This window comes from Amblyomma mixtum, chromosome 1 (assembly GCF_055824585.1).
Source record: "Amblyomma mixtum isolate Tamu chromosome 1, ASM5582458v1, whole genome shotgun sequence".
NCBI lineage: Eukaryota > Metazoa > Arthropoda > Arachnida > Ixodida > Ixodidae > Amblyomma > Amblyomma mixtum.
This window is the reverse complement of record NC_143012.1, coordinates 48,518,084-48,535,608: the sequence shown is the minus strand read 5'-3', so window position 1 is coordinate 48,535,608 and position 17,525 is coordinate 48,518,084. Positions and strand designations below refer to the sequence as shown.

Here is a 17,525-nt window from a genome sequence, read left to right as displayed (position 1 = left end):
GCGCTCTCGCATCCTCACTCCATGTCCGAAGGAGAACGGCCGTCAGGCGCCCCTGCTGAGCAGGGGATGGCTAGCGCCACGCGCACCAATCAATCAGTCGATCAGTATATCAATAATATCACTCAACTAATCAATAAAATCAATCAATGAATCGATAAATTATTAGACACGATCAGCCGAATAAGTCAGTGATGATTCATTCAGTCGCTCAATGAACCAACCAACCAATCAATGAGCCAGAAAAATAAATCAAATAACTAAATAAATCAAACTAAATAGCGTCCTTCACTACATTTAACGAATAAGTCACGTCACAATGTGACCAAAAGTAATAATATTATACAAACTAATGCAGAACGCGGCCAATCTCGCTTAACAAAAAATCTGCCTCTATCGTAACCGAGAGTAGAGTAAGCATGAAATGTTTACGGGCCTAATGTCATCTCGGTGGACACCCGAACCACACCGTACAGGAAGGGAGGAACGCCACCACCCGTTCAGCGCGATGCCTTGCCATTTGAACGCAGCGCTTCTCCCCCGGGCCCCTGTGCGCCTGCGCGGCTTTGCTTCGATGCGCGAAGCCTCTAAGAGATCACGCATGACAACGAAGTGTATCGTGGCATTTATGTGCTTTTTGCCCGCGTTATTAGAAATCGGAAATTATAATTCCGTGCATTATCAAACGCACAGCGACTGATATCGTGATAAACATTGAGAAGGCACTGGCAGCAGTTATTTTTTGTGACTCCTTTGGAGACCAGCCGGCGCTTGCATGCCGGTCGCGTAGGAGGGCTTACAGTGTCTCGTTAAATCTCGTTAAGTCTCGTACGGTGCCCGGATGTTCTCGTTTCAGAGCTCGGATGACTGGAATTCAGTGCCCGGATGACTGGAATTCAGTGCCCGGATGACTGGAATTCAATGCCCGGATGAGTGGATTTCAATGCCCGGATGAGTGGATTTCAGTGTCCGGATGATGGCTCTCGGTCTCGGCGTGACGTCACCACACTGCCGACAACGGGGGCTAAAAGCATTTCATGCTTTAAAAAAAATTATGCCTTCCAGGTGCGCCAAACATGGCGCTCTCGCATCCTCACGCCATGTTCGAAGAAGAACGGCCGTCAGGCGCCCCTGCTGAGCAGGGGATGGCTAGCGCCACGCGCCCCAATCAATCAGTCGATCAGTATATCAATAATATCACTCAACTAATCAATAAAATCAATCAATGAATCGATAAATTATTAGACATGATCAGCTGAATAAGTCAGTGATGATTCATTCATCGCTCAATGAACCAACCAACCAATCAATGAGCCAGAAAAATAAATCAAATAACTAAATAAATCAAACTAAATAGCGTCCTTCACTAAATTTAACGAATAAGTCACGTCACAATGTGACGAAAAGTAATAATATTATACAAACTAATGCAGAACGTGGCCAATCTCGCTGAACAAAAAAAAATTATGCCTGCCCGGAGCGCCAAACATGGCGGCCTCACATCTTCACGCCATGTTCGAAGAACCACGGCCGTCACGCGCCCTCGCTGAGCAGGGGATGGCTCGCGCCATGCGAGCCCTCGCGAACTCGCTCAGCTGAGCGGGCGCCAGTGAAATACCATCACAAGCACCCGCGCAAATGCGCGAGCGAGCGCCAATAAGAGCCGCGCCTAAATAACCACGCCAAAGCGCGAAACACTCCGCGGATACAGTGAACTGCGGACACCGTACAGATAGGCTTAGCGCGACCTTGTCCCGGTGACCTTGACAACCCGGGGAGGACGAGAAAGTAGGTCAACATGGCGGCTGGCCGTCCTGCATCACTCACCGCGAGGCTTGGCTGGTCGTCGCCCTCTACGCTTCGGCTTCCTGGCCGCAGACAATTGCCTCCGCTTTTTCGTCGGCTTGTAGTCGTCGCCGTCCCATGTCCTGTCGTCGTCGTCCATCGTTACCGAATCCGTAAACAGCGACACAAGGGTACCAAATGGGAGACGTATCTGTGCGGTCAACCGTCCGCTTATAGAGTCCGTCAAGCTATGAGGACTGTCTCTGTGAACAATTCCATATAAAGGTGTCTTCCCTCCTTTCCCTCTTCTATCTGCCTTCTAGCCCGGCTTTGCAGACGGCACCCCGCGTTCCTTTTTCCTCCTCCCGGGCGTGTGCAAGTCTCGCTCATTAACGTTCCGAGCGCTATCGGGCGAAGTTAAACTAATAACTAATCAAAATAGCTAATAACTAAAAAAGACTTTCCAGCACCAGCCTTGGAGAATGTGTAGGTCCCCTTCGAAAAAAAATTGCGCCTTCCCAACGCACGCGTAAACAAATAAAGATAAAAAGAAGCGCGTTAGGAGCGGCGCGGCATCACCAAGCGTTGAACTCTAGGTGGACACCTGTACCAGCGCGAGGGAGCCATGCCCATATATGGAAAGGGAACGAAAGCTGATTTCAATGGTCTGCGTTCTTTTCCGTGCAACCTGGTGCAGCTTTAACGAGTGTTTAGAGATGGTTTTTGTGACAGTTCTGGTAATCTGCTATTGTTTTTTAATTAATATTCCGCTTTAATTACAGAAAATTGCGTTTCTCAGCGCCATGGTGTCTTTGTTGGTTGGCCAATATTTTAAGGATATCGACGAAACCTAATAAAAAAAAAAACACGGAATGAAATTTTAATGCCATGTGTCAACGGAAGCATATGGCGGGGACGGCTGCATTTTCGAGGCAAAATAAAAAGGTATATTACTTTCGTGGTGTAACACTAAAAGATGCAGCTAATTAGTGCTGTGAAGTGACAACATTCGCTCGGTAATACTACATAAAACTGCGAAATTGATCGCCGAAGGTTGTTCCGAGGTATCATAGTCTGCCTGTCGGAAGACAGGCTGCATCTAAAGTTATCTTACGGCTCAAATAAAGATATTATTAATACGTCAAGACCGGCGACATTGCATGTGAAAATATTTTCAATCATGCTTGGTTCTTGATGTTACCTGCGCAAATACTTCAGAACGGATGCACGAAATGCGCGACCTTTAGATGCAACCGTAGATCATTGGTACGAAGAAAAAGCATTGAAAACATGGATATAAAAAAGTTGAAAATTGGTGTTCGAGGAAAGGAAATGACGCATTAACTGTGACATATTGGGTGGACCCCCGAACAGCGCCATAAGGGAAGAGATAACGGTTGGAGTGAAAGATGAAAGGAATAAATTACGAGGAACTTTAGCGGCTAAAGTGCTGAAAGGCGAAAGCCTGAGTGCTGCATTCTGCTACGCGATTGTTCACTTCACATTTTGTTGGTGCATTAATTAACTGCTAATTAATGACGCTTAAGCTTCGTCTTTAGGAGTGGAACGCGACAGCGTGCTGTAGCGCTGCCAGGGACTCCACGGAACGCCACCACCTGTTCGGCGCGATGCGTTGCCCTTTGAACGCAACGCTTTTTAAGGAAAGGAAATGGGGCTGTAATTCTCCGTCATCTCGGTGGACACCTGAGCCGCACTGTATAGGAAGGGAGGAAGTGGAGTGAAAGAAGAAAGAGGGGCCTTAATGAAGAAAATGAAAATTGTATTTGAGGAAAGGAAATTACGCATTAACTGTCTCGCATATCTCAGTAGACACTAGTCGAACATTGGATTTGACGAAAGAAAGTTGCGCAGTAACTGTCACATATTTCACCTTGGTCACCTTCGTTGGTCACCCTGGTCACCTTGGTCACCTTCGGTTGGTCACCTTCGTGACCAACCGGATCCTCTACGCCGTGCCGTACCTACGCACCACCAAACAACAAGACGAGCGCATTGACGCCATCATCAGGAAGGCAACAAAGCGAGCACTGGACCTCCCGGTGGCTACCTCCAACGCTAAACTGAAGGCGTTGGGAGTGGTAAACTCCTATCAGGAGTTGCGGGAGGCCCACCTCATGAACCAATATACGCGGCTATCGCAGACGGTGCCTGGGCGCCGCCTGCTAAACCGCTTACACATCCAACACACATGCATACCAGAGGGGACGGAGAACAATCCCGGTGCTGTGGCGCCACATGCTCTTGGTCGCTCCGCTCCCGCGTAACATGGACATCGCTTCATATGAAGGCAGACGACAAGCGCGGGTTCGCACGCTTGAGAGGCAATATGGCTATAGAGAGGGCGTCTATTACGTGGACATCACAGGGCCGTCGCCCGCGAGATTCTTCACGGCTGCCGTAGTCCACCGGGGAATGAATGTCGATGGGCTATCTTTTCGGGCCCCAAATTCAACACGAGCGGAGGAAGTCGCAATAGCTCTCGCTGCCGCCGATCCAAAATCGAAAACGGTTATCACAGACTCTCGCCGGGCCTGTAAACATTATCTTGCAGGCGAAATATCACCTCTGGCCTCGCAAATTCTAAGACGCGCTCTCGCCGATCCAACTCGCACAAAAGTGATCTGGGCTCCTGGCCACCAGGGTCTACGAGGCAATGAGGCCGCTGATGCTGCCGCCCGAGCGCTCACACACCGGGCTCCTCATCCTAGCTCTCATGGCTCAGAAGCTCATAAACCGCTTCTGCGGTTCCGCGAAATCCTAATTTATTATTGCGACAGCCACCGTCTCTACCCGGCACCTGCCAAGGGGCTGAGTAAGGCGGAGGAGCGAACTCTGCGGCGCCTGCAGACAGGAACCCTTCTCTGTCCTGCAATAGCAAAACACTTCGATCCGAACACAGATGGGCGCTGCCCGCACTGTGGAGATATATGCGATATCTTTCACATGGTGTGGGCATGCACTCAGAATCCTCACCTTCCCCCCTCCCCCACCCCCACCCGAGAGGCAAGGGAGACTGCCCTCCTCAACTGCTCCACACTGGAGTCCCAAAGGGCTCTGGTCAAGCGGGCGCGAGACGGGGCCTCGTCATGCGGTGTCCAGGACTTAGGATACCGACCATGCAGCAGGGTTATTTTTATTTTTTTTTAACCCTCAAGCTCTCTTTGATTAAAGTTTTTCACCACCACCACCGAACAGCGCCATAAGGGAAGAGATAACGGTTGGAGTGAAAGATGAAAGGAATACAGAGATGCCGTAGTGGAGATGTCCGGAATAATTTCGACCACCTGGCGATCTTTAACGTGCACTGGCGTCGCACAGCACACGGACGCTTGTTGCGTTTCGCCTTCATCTCAATGCGGGCGCCGCGGTCGGATTAAAACCCGCGTGTACCGGACAGTAGACTAGCGCCTTAAGTACTCGGCCACCGCGGGAGGGAAAGAATATGGCGGCATCAACATTTATTGGACCTCGGTGTGGAACCCATACAGGTGTCATAGAGGGATTTGCTTAACAGACACCTGTTCGGTTTCTCTTTATTAGCGCTGTTTTTTTTTTTCAATTCTTTCTGTGTTCCCGCATGTTGAGACGTCTTCAGGATCTTTTATTCCCTTAAAGAACCGAAAGTGTTCCGCTTACGGGGCCCCATGCTGGGTGGCTTTTTGTTACATTGAGAAGATTCCTGTGGCATGACCAGTCATGAAGATCGTCATGATTTGTTCTCTAAGCTTCGAGGTGTACCCCAAGCTCCGTCGGCTATCGTTTGAGATTGAGTCGAGTTCCAGAATTTATTTGCCCATCAATGTGGGTTCACCTTAGACGGTCGTATCAGAAACTGTAGCTGAAGCGACCATGGCTCTCTGGCTTCGATGCCGTATTAAGCCGCGGCTCTGACGTTGACATATTGATAGCGACGGGGTTCAAGCTCTCCGGTGTATCTTCACTGGCTCGCGATTACCGAGGAGCCGCCACTGTTAGAGAAGGAGGCGTGCTCAGGTTGGTTTGAGTAGTGGTGTTTCGGGAAAGAAAATGGCGCCTCTCTCACTTCTTGCTGGACACCTCAACCGCGCCGTGAAGGAACGCAGGAATGTGGGAGTGGACGAAAAAAGAGTGAGACAGGAGTCGTAGTGGATCGCTCTCGACTTCGACAACTTGCTGGGCTCAACATGAAACGAAATAATAGGCACTGTTGATTTGAGGCCACGGTTGCACCAATTTTTGAGCGCTCGGAAAAAAAAGTTACCTGCGGTTTAACTACGAAAAAAAAAGCACAATGGAGCATGTTTTATCATTAAAGGAAAGGCGCTGTTAATTGCCGCTCTTTCTATGGACGCCGAACCGCTTCACGGAAACGAGGGGGAGGAAGTTTAAGAAGAAAGAAAAAAGGGCCGCCATATTGGAAGGCTTCGTCTTAAGAGCAATTCGGTTTCGCTGGCAGGCACCGATGTCCCAGAGCACCCACAAGGACGTCTGCATTTCGCTTCGATGAAAACATAGCTGCACTGGCAGGGCTTTTATTCCGCGTCCTCGATATTTGCAGCCGAACGCCATTCCAGGGAAACGGTGTGCCTATGAAGCTACCTCCAAATAGCACTCCTCCACTGCCAGAGCAACGGCTACTTTGTCTACCTCTACTGCCGTGTCTCCGGAATATTTTTTACCACCCGGGGATCTTTAACGTGCAATAACCGTGGAAGGACCCCTTTAATCACTTCAGGGCTCGAACCACAGCAGCTAAAGTAAGCCTCTGCGGACAAATTAAGAGGTCACGCAAGAACCTCAGCACACACAAACATTTTCAACTCAGAACATTTCACGTGCTGAAAAAGTAAACCGATGTACTTAATTTCAGCAAAAAAAAATTATATTCACGACTAAATTTTAGCGCCGGGTGTATGGCACTCACTTAAAGTGCTGCGCTTTGGGCAGACATTTCTAACAGCCCCGGAAATTGTGGACAAGTAATCTTTTCCTATACTGTAAGATTCGTCTATGACGGTCAACATATCTGTTGAGATCTTCGCCAGGCTCACATTTTCTTGTGAACGTTTTTGCTGCCGCCAGAAACGTTCCCCACTGTTTTTATATGGCAGTCAGCCAGTCGTTTCGAACGATGGAAGTAGTTGAAAAGGAAGTTTGTGCTGCGAATCAGGGCAATTTATTTACCTTCGATATTTCTACGGCAGTGCCTTGCAATTGTCCAATATTGCCCGCCTAACAATTTAAATTGATTCCGTAGAATCTTAGACACTGTTTTTTTCTGTCAGGAAGCAGTGTACAGCAAGTGTAAGATGCTAGAGATGACACTCAGACTCTTCACCTTGTGTGTAAGGAACTGCTTTATAGGAGTGGCGGGCTTTTCGTTCGATCGAAGGATGAAAAAAAAAAAAACCCCTTGGGAAGAACTGTGTTCAGTCTCCCTGGTAATTTTTAAAGACATTTCGGAAGGATCCTCTGTATTGAAGAGCACTGTGAATCTTAGGTTTGCAACTTCGGTGAAAAATGGCGCTTACCGAGCGAAGGGATTTAAAGTGACATTTGGTACTGTTTTTAAGTTTGACTTTGTCAAATTCCTGATGCCGCATCAAAGACAGCAAGGCCTCTGAGGAGCCAAGTTTACCGAATCTTTTCCGAAAACCTGCCGCCGCGGTGGCTCTGTGGTTAAAGCGCTCGGCTGCTGACCCAAAAGACGTGGGTTTGACGCCCACCGTGGCGGCCGAATTTCGATGGAGGCGGAATTCTAGAGGCCCGCGTACTATGCGATGTCAGCGCTCGTTAAAGAACCCCAGGTGGTCGAAATTTCCAGAGCCATTCACTGCGGCGTCCCTCATAGCCCGAGTCGGTTTGGTGGTTAAACCCCCATAAACCAAACCTTTTTCAACAACCTTAGTACTCGCCAAAAATCAATTCTAGCGAGACTCGCAAAGCCCGTCGCCAGAAACCCTGGTTATGCCAGGCCCGTTGAAACCAGCGTTCGTTGCAAGCTCCGAAAGAGGCCACAGCTAACCTACGCGCTGCACGGTGTCCACGCGGAGCTCGGTGGGGAAAAAAAAGACAAAAAACAAAGCAAAAATACACAGTAAAAGCGTTGCGACCGGACGCTCGCGGCGTTTGGCGAACGCTGTCGTCTGCCCAACCAAAGGTCCAACACGCTTTTTATCTATTAGTTCTTTGCGTGTGCACGAGAGACGAGCGAGTTGCCTGCAATGGTAGGAAGGGTGGGGGGGGGGGGGGGGGGCATCGGTTAGAGGCGACGCCATCGCTTCGGCTATATAGCTTCGGCGGAGGAGGCGGTTGTTGCCACGCGCTTCTGTTCTTTCACTCTCTCTCCTCTCCTATCTTTCAACTCCTCCGCACGTGACTGACGGCGGTTGTGGCTCAGCTCGTGTCAGTAGGCAGACCCGTGCAATTTCCTTGCCTTCCGGGACATGTACGTGCTGGTGACAAAAAAAAAAAAATGATTTTAAGGAAAGAAAAGCGAAGCGAGGCGTCGAGCTCGCGATTGAGGAGGATGGCGTGATCTCTAAACGCGTTCGACGCCATGGTGCGTCCTCCGCAATTATCCTGCTCTTTCCGATGTGCCTTCGATGAGACGCTGTCGTGCACGGCACGGAACGCTGCCGCTCGTTGGGCGCGAGCTCTGCACTTGCCACGGCTGCACTCCGGTGCCTTACGCAGGCCCGGTCACAAAAGACGCTTGATTCGTTTGGTTTTATGGGGGGTTAGCGTCCCAAAGCGACTCAGGCTATGAGGGACGCCGTAGTGAAGGGCTCCGGAAGTTTCTACCACCTGGGGCTCTTGCTCTCACATCGCACGCTACACGGGTCTCTAAAATTTCTTCTCTATCAAAATTGGACCGCCGCGGCCGGGATCCAACCCGCGTCTTTCGGTCCAGCAGCCAAGCGCCATGACCAGAATTCAGTGAAACCGCAGATGGGTCACACAGCAGGAACTGCAATGCTAGCAGATACAACTCTGCATCAATCTTATACATCGTCGCCATTGATCGTGTGTCAGTCTGTTTTTACTTTGCCTCATACCGGAGCGAAGCGAAAATCAGGGTGTCGTCTGCAAAGCTATGCAGTGCCGATTATTTGAAACGGGAAGCTAAGAAAATTCTGTCATGCCAAAGGAAGGCAGACGAATAGGAGAGAGAAAGGTATCGTCTGCTTTTGAATTCTTTTTAGGAAACGAAATTCGCGCCAAAACCGTTTCGCATCTTCCGGTGGACACTCGAACCTTGCCGTAAGGGAAGCATACTTTCAATACATTGACAAGATGCTAAAACTGCACAGATATTTTTTCATACATTTGAAACGTGTTCGATGTATGCTTTAAGTGAGGCGTTTTTGGCAAATTTTAACAATATATTTCCAATACCAAGCATGAAATTTCAGAATGTTTTTTCCTACATATTTGTAATGCATTCATGAGTACAAAATACTGCTACGGGGAAATACTATTTACATTCATTTACAAGCGGTAGGTGAATAGTTCCTAGCAGGGAGCAGCAGAGAGCACCAAGCCGAACAGGAGGCCCCATCAACCTTTTCTTCTTTGTTCATCCCTTTCACGCGCGATAGAATAGGATACGAAAACTTTTAAGGTCCAACAGAAGGAGGGTAGCCAGAGGGCTACCCGCCTAGACGACGGCCGAAAGGTCTTGACTCTCGGCGGCGGCTTCATCCAGTCGGACGAGTTGTAACTGAGTCGCCGGGTCGGAGCTCAGTAGTAAGGTCTCCCATTGATCATTCGTGTTTACACCTCGTCCCTCCCGGGGGGCATGAGGACATTCCCATAGTATGTGGTCCAAGGTGGCCCTAAGTTCGCAGTTTGCGCATTAGTCTGAAAATTGCCCTGGGTACATAAGACTTCAGAGGGCCGGGTTTGGAAAGATGTAAGTTTGTAACCGGCGCCAGTTGATGGCTTGGTATCTGGACAAGGATCTATCCGCTGGATGAAGTCTAGCTCATTGCAAACGATAGTGCTGTGTAATTTCCCTGTATGTCACCATGCGATCCCTGTCTGTAAGGACCACCTCGCTCGGGTCCGCCCGGAAGGAAAAGCCTCGCGCGAACTCGTAGGCCGTCTCATTACCAGGCACGGATGCATGTGCTGGTGTCCAGACTAGTGTAATTTTCCGGTCTATTACATGACGGCTTAGAATTGTATTCGTTAGAGGGGAGACCCGGCCCCTGCTGAAATTTAGTATGGCAACTTTGGAGTCACTTTGGAGTCACTGTGCCTACACAAGCCAGTGCTATGGCAGCTTCCTCTGCAGTCTCTGGGTTACCCGAGAGTATGGAGGCACTTATTGTGAGGAGTTGTTTATTATTGACGACCGCGAGGGTCATCTTGTTCTTACCATACTTAGCGGCATCCACGTAGACCACGTCCTCGTCTTTGTAGCAGCTGAAGCGTTTCTCTAGCGCCTCTGCCCGTTTGGTCTGGCGCACTGAGTGATAAATAGGATGCATATTCCTGGGTAATGGGGGTACAACTATATTGTACCGAATTTCTCTGAGCATGTCAACTTTGACGGTTGTTCTGTTATCTCAGCTCAGATGGAGTCTTTCTAGAATGGCCCTGCCGGTTGTGGTCCCGGCTAAGCGTTCGATTTGGGAGGTTCTCACTGCTTCCGTAATTTCTTCCAGGGTATTATGCATGCCTCTCTATAGGAGGCGATGAGTAGATTTACGGATGGGCAATCCTAGAGCTTGTTTCGTGCACCACCTGATAATTCCATTTATCTTTTCCATTTGTGAAATTTTAAGATCAAGCAAGGGGGCAGCATACGAGATACGGCTAACTACGAACGTCAGTACCAGCCGTAGGAGATTCTGCTCTTTCATGCCGTGTGTCCTGTTGGCAATCCGCTTTACGTATGAGTCGCATCGTTTGTTGCGCGCAGTTTTCCTTCTTAGTTATTGCATCACCGTTATACCCGTTGCTTTGTATAATCATGCCTAAAATTCTGATTTTTTCAACATGAGGAATCTCCGCCTCTTGCGTTTGTGAGTTGATGTTAGGTGTCGTGTTCGTCGACCAAGCGAGGCCAGGCCGCGCCAACAGCCCTTGCCTCCTCCGCGCATGCTCGCCGCCCGCTTCCAGGAAACGGGCGCGGGCCGGCCGCTCCCACAAAAGCAAGCATGCGTCTGTCTCCCCCGACGACATCTGGTCCCCACAGCCCCGTCGACTGGCGCGTTCCCCATTGCCTTACCGTGATCGTCTGCATTCCACAGCAGCGGAAGTGCTTTCTTGTACCCTCGCTCTCTCTCTCTCTCCCTCTACGGTAATAAACCCCCACACTACACCCAGCAACTGCCTTGAGAGGTTCCTCGCATGCGGGGCTCCCACGCCCCGAACTAACACAACCATTAACACTGGCGACGAGAAGTAGGATCTAGAACGCACGCAGTTCGAAGTGTCACCGATGGCTACTGGAGGACTACACGGTGGCATCGAGCCTTTTAACGGCAAGAATTGGTCATCGTGGATACAGCGCCTCGCCTTCTACTTCGTGGCAAATGACGTCTCCAACGAAGCAAAGAAGCGCGCGCTCCTCCTGACGCTATGGGGAGCCGACACCTTCGAGACTGCCTGCGCGCTGGTCGCACCGAAGACTCCTGGAGAAGTCAGCTATGAAGATCTGGTCACACTTCTCCAGACGCACTTCGATCCCAGACCATCTGAGCTGTACAGCCGGTACGTTTTTCAGCGACGTGACCAGCTGCCGGAGGAGTCGATCAGCAGCTACGTCGCAGCCCTCAGAGGTTTGACAGCCGATTGCAACTTTGGGGTGCTAACAACAACGTCTGCAACATCGAGGCATCCGACAGAAAGCGATACAGCCGTCGTAACGAACCCCACCATGCTGCCCCAGGACGTCATGCTTCGCGACAGGTTCGAGTGCGGGATCCGCGACGAGCACCTGCAACAGAGACTGTTCGCGGAGAAAGATTTGACGTTCCAACGTGCTTTGGACCTGGCACTGTCATCAGAAAGTGCGTCAAGGCAGCAGCGAGGACTCAAGGGAGCGACGAGCTCCGCAGAAGTGCACAAGACTTCTCAACCCACAAAGGAATGCAAGAACGCACCGCAGCAACGGCGTTGCTACCGATGTGACGGCTTGCACGACGCTGCTACCTCCAAGTTCAGGACAGCTCAATGCCGCTTTTGTTCCAAGAAGGGTCAGATCGAGAACGCTTGCATCACTCGGAAGAAGAAAAGCAAGGGAGACAAGTCTAACACCAGGCAAGGAACGCACAGTGTGAGCGCTCAGTCCGCGAGCAACGACACTACGCACAGCGATCCATGCTACGAGCTTCACGCAGTAAGTGGGCGAAAACCCTGCCCCAAATACCTTGTTGTCGTTGAAGTCGAGGGAAGGCACCTAACGTTCGAAGTCGACACGGGTGCATCATGTTCTCTGATCAGCGAGGCTGTTTACCACCAAACATGGCCAACGAACGCCCCGAAGCTTTCGAGAGAACCCCTTGACCTACGTACTTGGTCGGGAGAGGAACTTCGCACCCTCGGATCAGCACAAGTTCGTGTGCGATTTAAATCAAAGGAATGTGTGCTACCCCTGCTGGTGATGAAAGGAACTGGCTGCAACTTGCTAGGACGTGACTGGTTTTCGGCGCTGCACATCTGCGTGCAGGGAATTAACCAGGTAGCTGAGCCAAGTGAAAAGCTCCGGGAGGTTCTCGCACGCCATCCTGCTGTATTCAAACAAGACATCGACGGCTACGTGGGACCTTTGGTTCATTTGGACTTGGAAGAAGGCGCAAAGCCAAAGTTCTGTAAGGCACGTCCAGTACCTCTAGCCTACCAAGAGCCAATGGAGGAAGAGCTCGACCGTCTGCAAAAGCAAGGCATCTTGGAGCCGACGCAACATGCCGTGATGGCCACACCTTTAGTGTGGGTGCGCAAAAGGGACGGCACATTTCGCGTTTGCGGCGACTACAGGAGCACGGTAAACGCAGTGGTCAAGAAGACGGCGTACCCGCTACCGACAACCGCGGAGGTATTCGCAAAGTTGCGGGGTGGCACCGTCTTCTCAACGCTTGACCTCTACCAGGCCTATCAACAGCTCAAGGTCGACGACGAGACAGCCGCATTGCTCACCGTCAACACCACCAAGGGATTGTTCAGGGTGAACCGGCTGCCTTTCGGAATATCTGCTGCTCCTGCCATCTTCCAGCGTATGACGGAGACAACACTAGCAGGAATTCCAGGGGTGAGTGTTTACCTTGACGATATCATTGTCAGTGGGACAGACACTACAGAGCATGCGCAACGTCTGGACCAAGTCCTGTCGAGGATAAGCGAGAAAGGGTTGTGCCTCAAGCAAGAGAAATGCCGCTTCGGCATAAGCTCAGTCGAGTTCTTAGGACACAAGATTGACGCTAAGGGTGTCCACACGACCGAGGAAAAGGTCCAGGCAATCCTTCACGCGCCTAAACCGACTGACAAGACCTCTCTGCAGGCCTTCCTAGGGCTCCTAGCATTCTATGATCGGTTTTTGAAGAACAGAGCTACGGTTGCCGCAGATATATACAAGCTCCTTGAGAAGAACAGGCCCTGGGCGTGGGAGAAAAAGCACCAGACTGCGTTCGATGCGCTTAAGAGGTTGATACGATCTTCAACAGTGCTTGCGCATTATGACGAGACAAAGCCTCTCCTTCTGTCCGTGGATGCGTCACCATATGGCGTCGGCGCAATTCTCGCTCAGAAAGATGCGTCCGGCAGAGAGGCTCCCATTGCTTTCGCGTCGCGAACTTTGGGAAGCGCGGAGAAAAACTACTCCCAGCTGGACAAGGAGGGTCTCGCGGTGGTTTATGGCGTGAGCCACTTTCACCAGTATATCGCTGGCCGGCACGTGACCGTATTAACGGATCACCAACCGCTCCTGGGCATCATGGGAGAAAAGAAACAGTTACCTCAGGTGCTCTCACCTAGGATGACCCGATGGTGTTTAAAGCTAGCCACGTACGACTACGATTTGGTGTACAGGCCTGGACGCCTGCACCAAAATGCTGACGCACTCAGCAGGCTGCCACTGCCCGCCCAGGTAGATGAACCATGCCCACCTGGAGATGTGCTCATGCTGGTTTCCACGCCAAGCTTGGAAATTCCCCACGTCAACTCGCGGAAATGACCCAGGAAGACCCGTTACTATCCCGCGTAGTGAGAGCTGTCGCTATTGGAGAGCTGCACAGGTTGCCAAAACAGGAATTTTCGGCGTTCACTAAGCTTGGACCTGAGCTTTCGCTACAAGAAGGTTGCCTTCTTAGAGGTATCAGACTGGTCGTTCCGGCGATAGCGAGGAAAGACGTGCTCGGCGCGGCACACTCTGGTCACAGGGGCATAGTTGCTATGAAGGCATGCGCTCGAAGCTATTTCTGGTGGCCCGGTGTCGACAAAGACATCGAGAACCTGGTCAAAAGGTGTTCGGCTTGCTGCCAGCATCAAAGAGCGCCACCCAAGGCACCACCTCCCGATTGGAAGCGCGCGACAGCACCATGGCACACAATCCACGCTGACTTCGCGGGCCCCGTGGAAGGAAGGATGCTGCTAATTGTTGTCGACGCGTACAGCAAATGGCTCCAAGTGCACTGCATGCGAAACATACAGTCATCGACTTTGATCGAGGAACTACGAAACCTGTTCGCGACGTTCGGCCTTCCCGAAAGGCTGGTAACAGACAACGGCCCGTCCTTTGTTTCTACGGAAATGGAAAATTTCCTAAAGAAGAACGGGGTGACGCACATTACGAGTGCGCCCTATCATCCAGCCACTAATGGGCAAGCCGAAAGAATGGTTTTCGAGACGAAGCAGGCTTTGGCCAAGGACCAGTTTGGAACATTCGCGTGCAGACTGGCTCGATTTCTGCTCAAGCAGCACACAACGATTTCAGCGACGACGGGCAGAACGCCAGCCGCACTCATGTTCGGTCGCGAGCTCACAACCGCACTCACACGCATTCAGCCACGACCTGCTGAGGAAGCGACCTCTGACCACAGCGTGGCTAATTCGCCGAGAGGAGTGCACGTAGGACAACCGGTCTTTATCCGCAACTTCACAGGAAGCCCTGCTTGGATTGAAGGAACCGTATTAAAGAGGCTCGGACATAGATCTTGGCTAATCAAGTCTAAAAACGGAACGGTTCGTCGGCACCTGGATCACATTAAGCCAGGTGCAGCAGCCTACCCGACGGATGATCCGCCGCCAGACCATCGGACGAACGGACCAGCAGCAAGCGAACAATACACTGTGCCGGCTCCGTACGTGATCCCGCTGCCAGCGGAAACTTCGCCTGTGTTCGATCGGCCTACAGCGCCCCCCTCCGAACATGGAGAACCGGCGGCCAGTCTGGACGACCGTGCGACGCAACCTTGCGGAGACCAACCCAACGGGTCCACGCAACAGCAAGCGCTACGACCCCAGCGTGAACGGCGCCCGCCCGACCGATACGGTGACCACAACTAAGGAGGAAGGGATGTCGTGTTCGTCGACCAAGCGACGCCAGGCCGCGCCAACAGCCCTTGCCTCCTCTGCGCATGCTCGCCGCCCGCTTCCAGGAAACGGGCGCGGGCCGGCCGCTCCCACAAAAGCAAGCATGCGTCTGTCTCCCCCGATGACATCTGGTCCCCACAGCCCCGTCGACTGGCGCGTTCCCCATTGCCTTACCGTGACCGTCTGCATTCCACAGCAGCGGAAGTGCTTTCTTGTACCCTCGCTCTCGCTCTCCCTCTCCCTCTACGGTAATAAACCCCCACTCTACACCCAGCAACTGCCTTGAGAGGTTCCTCGCATGCGGGGCTCCCACGCCCCGGACTAACACAACCATTAACATTAGGGATGGTTGTAAACTTCGTCTTCCACTTCGTCGTAGCATGACCCCCGGCGGCACAAGCGCCGTCCCGGCGCTAGGCCGGTGATAGAGGAGCGGCGTGGTAGGTCTTGAAGCGCATAACGTGAGCAATATCGGTGGGTGGTCTACATGATGAGGATGATGGTGTATGAGAAGCAACTTCATATGCGACGTCGTTGACCTGACGCACACCACGATAACGACCATGGTAGGGGGACAAAAGTTTCTCAGAAAGGTCGACGAGGCGGAAAAGGGACCACAGAAGAACGACCCTAGTGGCGTCGGCCGCCGCCCGGTCCCGGGCTCGCGCGACCAAGGCCCGTTGGGCCTGCAGGTCAGAGCAGCCGAGCAGGGTCGCCTCCTAGTCCTACCGGGTTGGGTTGGGGTGAGGGGGGAAGCAGGGTTGGAGGGGCACGCCCACGCCATGTGGTAGATGGCCGAGGACTTCTCCTCACAGTGCGGACAGCTGCCCGAAAAAGAAGGGTCGAAGTGTTTGAGAGCTGCCGGGCACAGCAAAGTATTAGTATACAGGCGAAGCAAAAGCCGCTCCTCCGCCTTTGGGAGACCTTTACACGGGCGGGGATAAAGACCGTGACCAGATTGATGAAGTAAAACAAGGTCTTTGAACGAGTAAGCGGAAGTGAATTCGAGTTCCTGATCGTCGGGGTCGGAGGGGAGTGTCCGGTGAGAGAGCGCGCGGGCGGCGGCGTCAGCTGCCTCATTTCCCTAAAGGCCCATGTGAGCAGGAGCCCAAACGATACGTTGGTGCGCGGGGTCCCCGGTGTAGACGCTGTTTTGGAGAATGCGGTAGGCTAGATACGGTACCCAGCCCTGCTCGACGTTCCGACATGCCCCTCGCGAGTCGGAAATAATTGTTTTTGACGTGGGATCAGATGCAGCCAACGCAATGGCGACCTCCTCCGCGTGTGTTATGTCACGGGCTCGGAAAGTAAGGCTAATCACGGTTTTGGATTGGTGGACGACTGCGGCTGTGTACCATCCCCCATGGTGGGGGCCGGAGGCATCCACGTAGAATACGCCGGGTTTCGATCCATAGTGGCGTGCCAGGGCTTTCGTCTGCGCCAGGCGCCGGCCATTATGGTCCTCACGGTTCATGTTCGCGGGAAGAGGGCGCACGTGGAGGGCGCATATCCACTGGGATGGAATACGTAGGCGCTCTTCCATAAAAGTGGTGTGTTGGATGTGCAGTCGGGCAAGGAGGCGGCGACCCGACGACGTCTTCGAGAGACGGGTGGATTGGTTGGTCATGTGGGCTTCTATGAGCTCCCGAAACGTGTTCCCCATGCCCAGCCCCAGGAGGCGCTTGTTGGAGGAGTTCACAGGGAGGCCCAGAGCCCGCTTAATAATTTTGCGGAGGATGACTTCGAGTGAATCCTCGTCTTGCTTCCGCAGGTGGAGGTATTGAGTCGAATATAGAATTCGACTGCTTACAAATGCATGCGCCAGCCGCAAGGCGTCCTTACATCGTAACCCCCCACGCTTGATAGAAACCCAGCGGACCAAGCGGCCCACCGGGTCCCCCACCTGACTGAGTTTGGCCAGTGTTGTTTCTGACCGTCTGTTTTGATTTATGAAGAGCCCCAGCACCCGGACTTCGATATTTTCTGAAATTTGACCTGTCTCAAAAGGCAATGAAATTTTGGCTGTGCACTTTGGTGAGGGGTGCATGTGCACGAATTCAGACTTTTGGGTGGAGCATTAGAGGCCGCAGTGGCGAGCATAACGGTCCACTGTGGTCGCCGCCTCGTGCAGGTTGGCCTCAATGTCTCCAAGGGAACCCTGTGTGGCCCACAGGGTGATGTCATCGGCGTACAGCGCATGCTGC

At 52.1% G+C, this 17,525-nt stretch overlaps 1 protein-coding gene and 1 pseudogene across 2 annotated transcripts in view; one reads left to right on the top strand and one right to left on the bottom strand.

Annotated features, from left to right (window-relative positions):
* LOC149366272 (uncharacterized) overlaps positions 1-2,006 on the bottom strand; it is a 33,409-nt pseudogene extending 31,403 nt beyond the window's left edge. The window contains exon 1 of the transcript XR_016283692.1: positions 1,825-2,006. The product of XR_016283692.1 is annotated as an uncharacterized LOC149366272 (transcript). The remainder of the gene's footprint in view (positions 1-1,824) is intronic.
* Positions 2,007-11,233: 9,227 nt separating this feature from the next.
* Positions 11,234-13,963, top strand: LOC149366271 (uncharacterized). The gene is made up of 3 exons (XM_089570037.1): positions 11,234-11,804; positions 12,426-13,042; positions 13,787-13,963. The coding sequence occupies exons 1-3, from the start codon at positions 11,234-11,236 to the stop codon at positions 13,961-13,963; spliced, it is 1,365 nt and encodes a 454-aa protein (XP_089426163.1).
* The last annotated feature ends 3,562 nt before the right edge of the window (positions 13,964-17,525 follow it).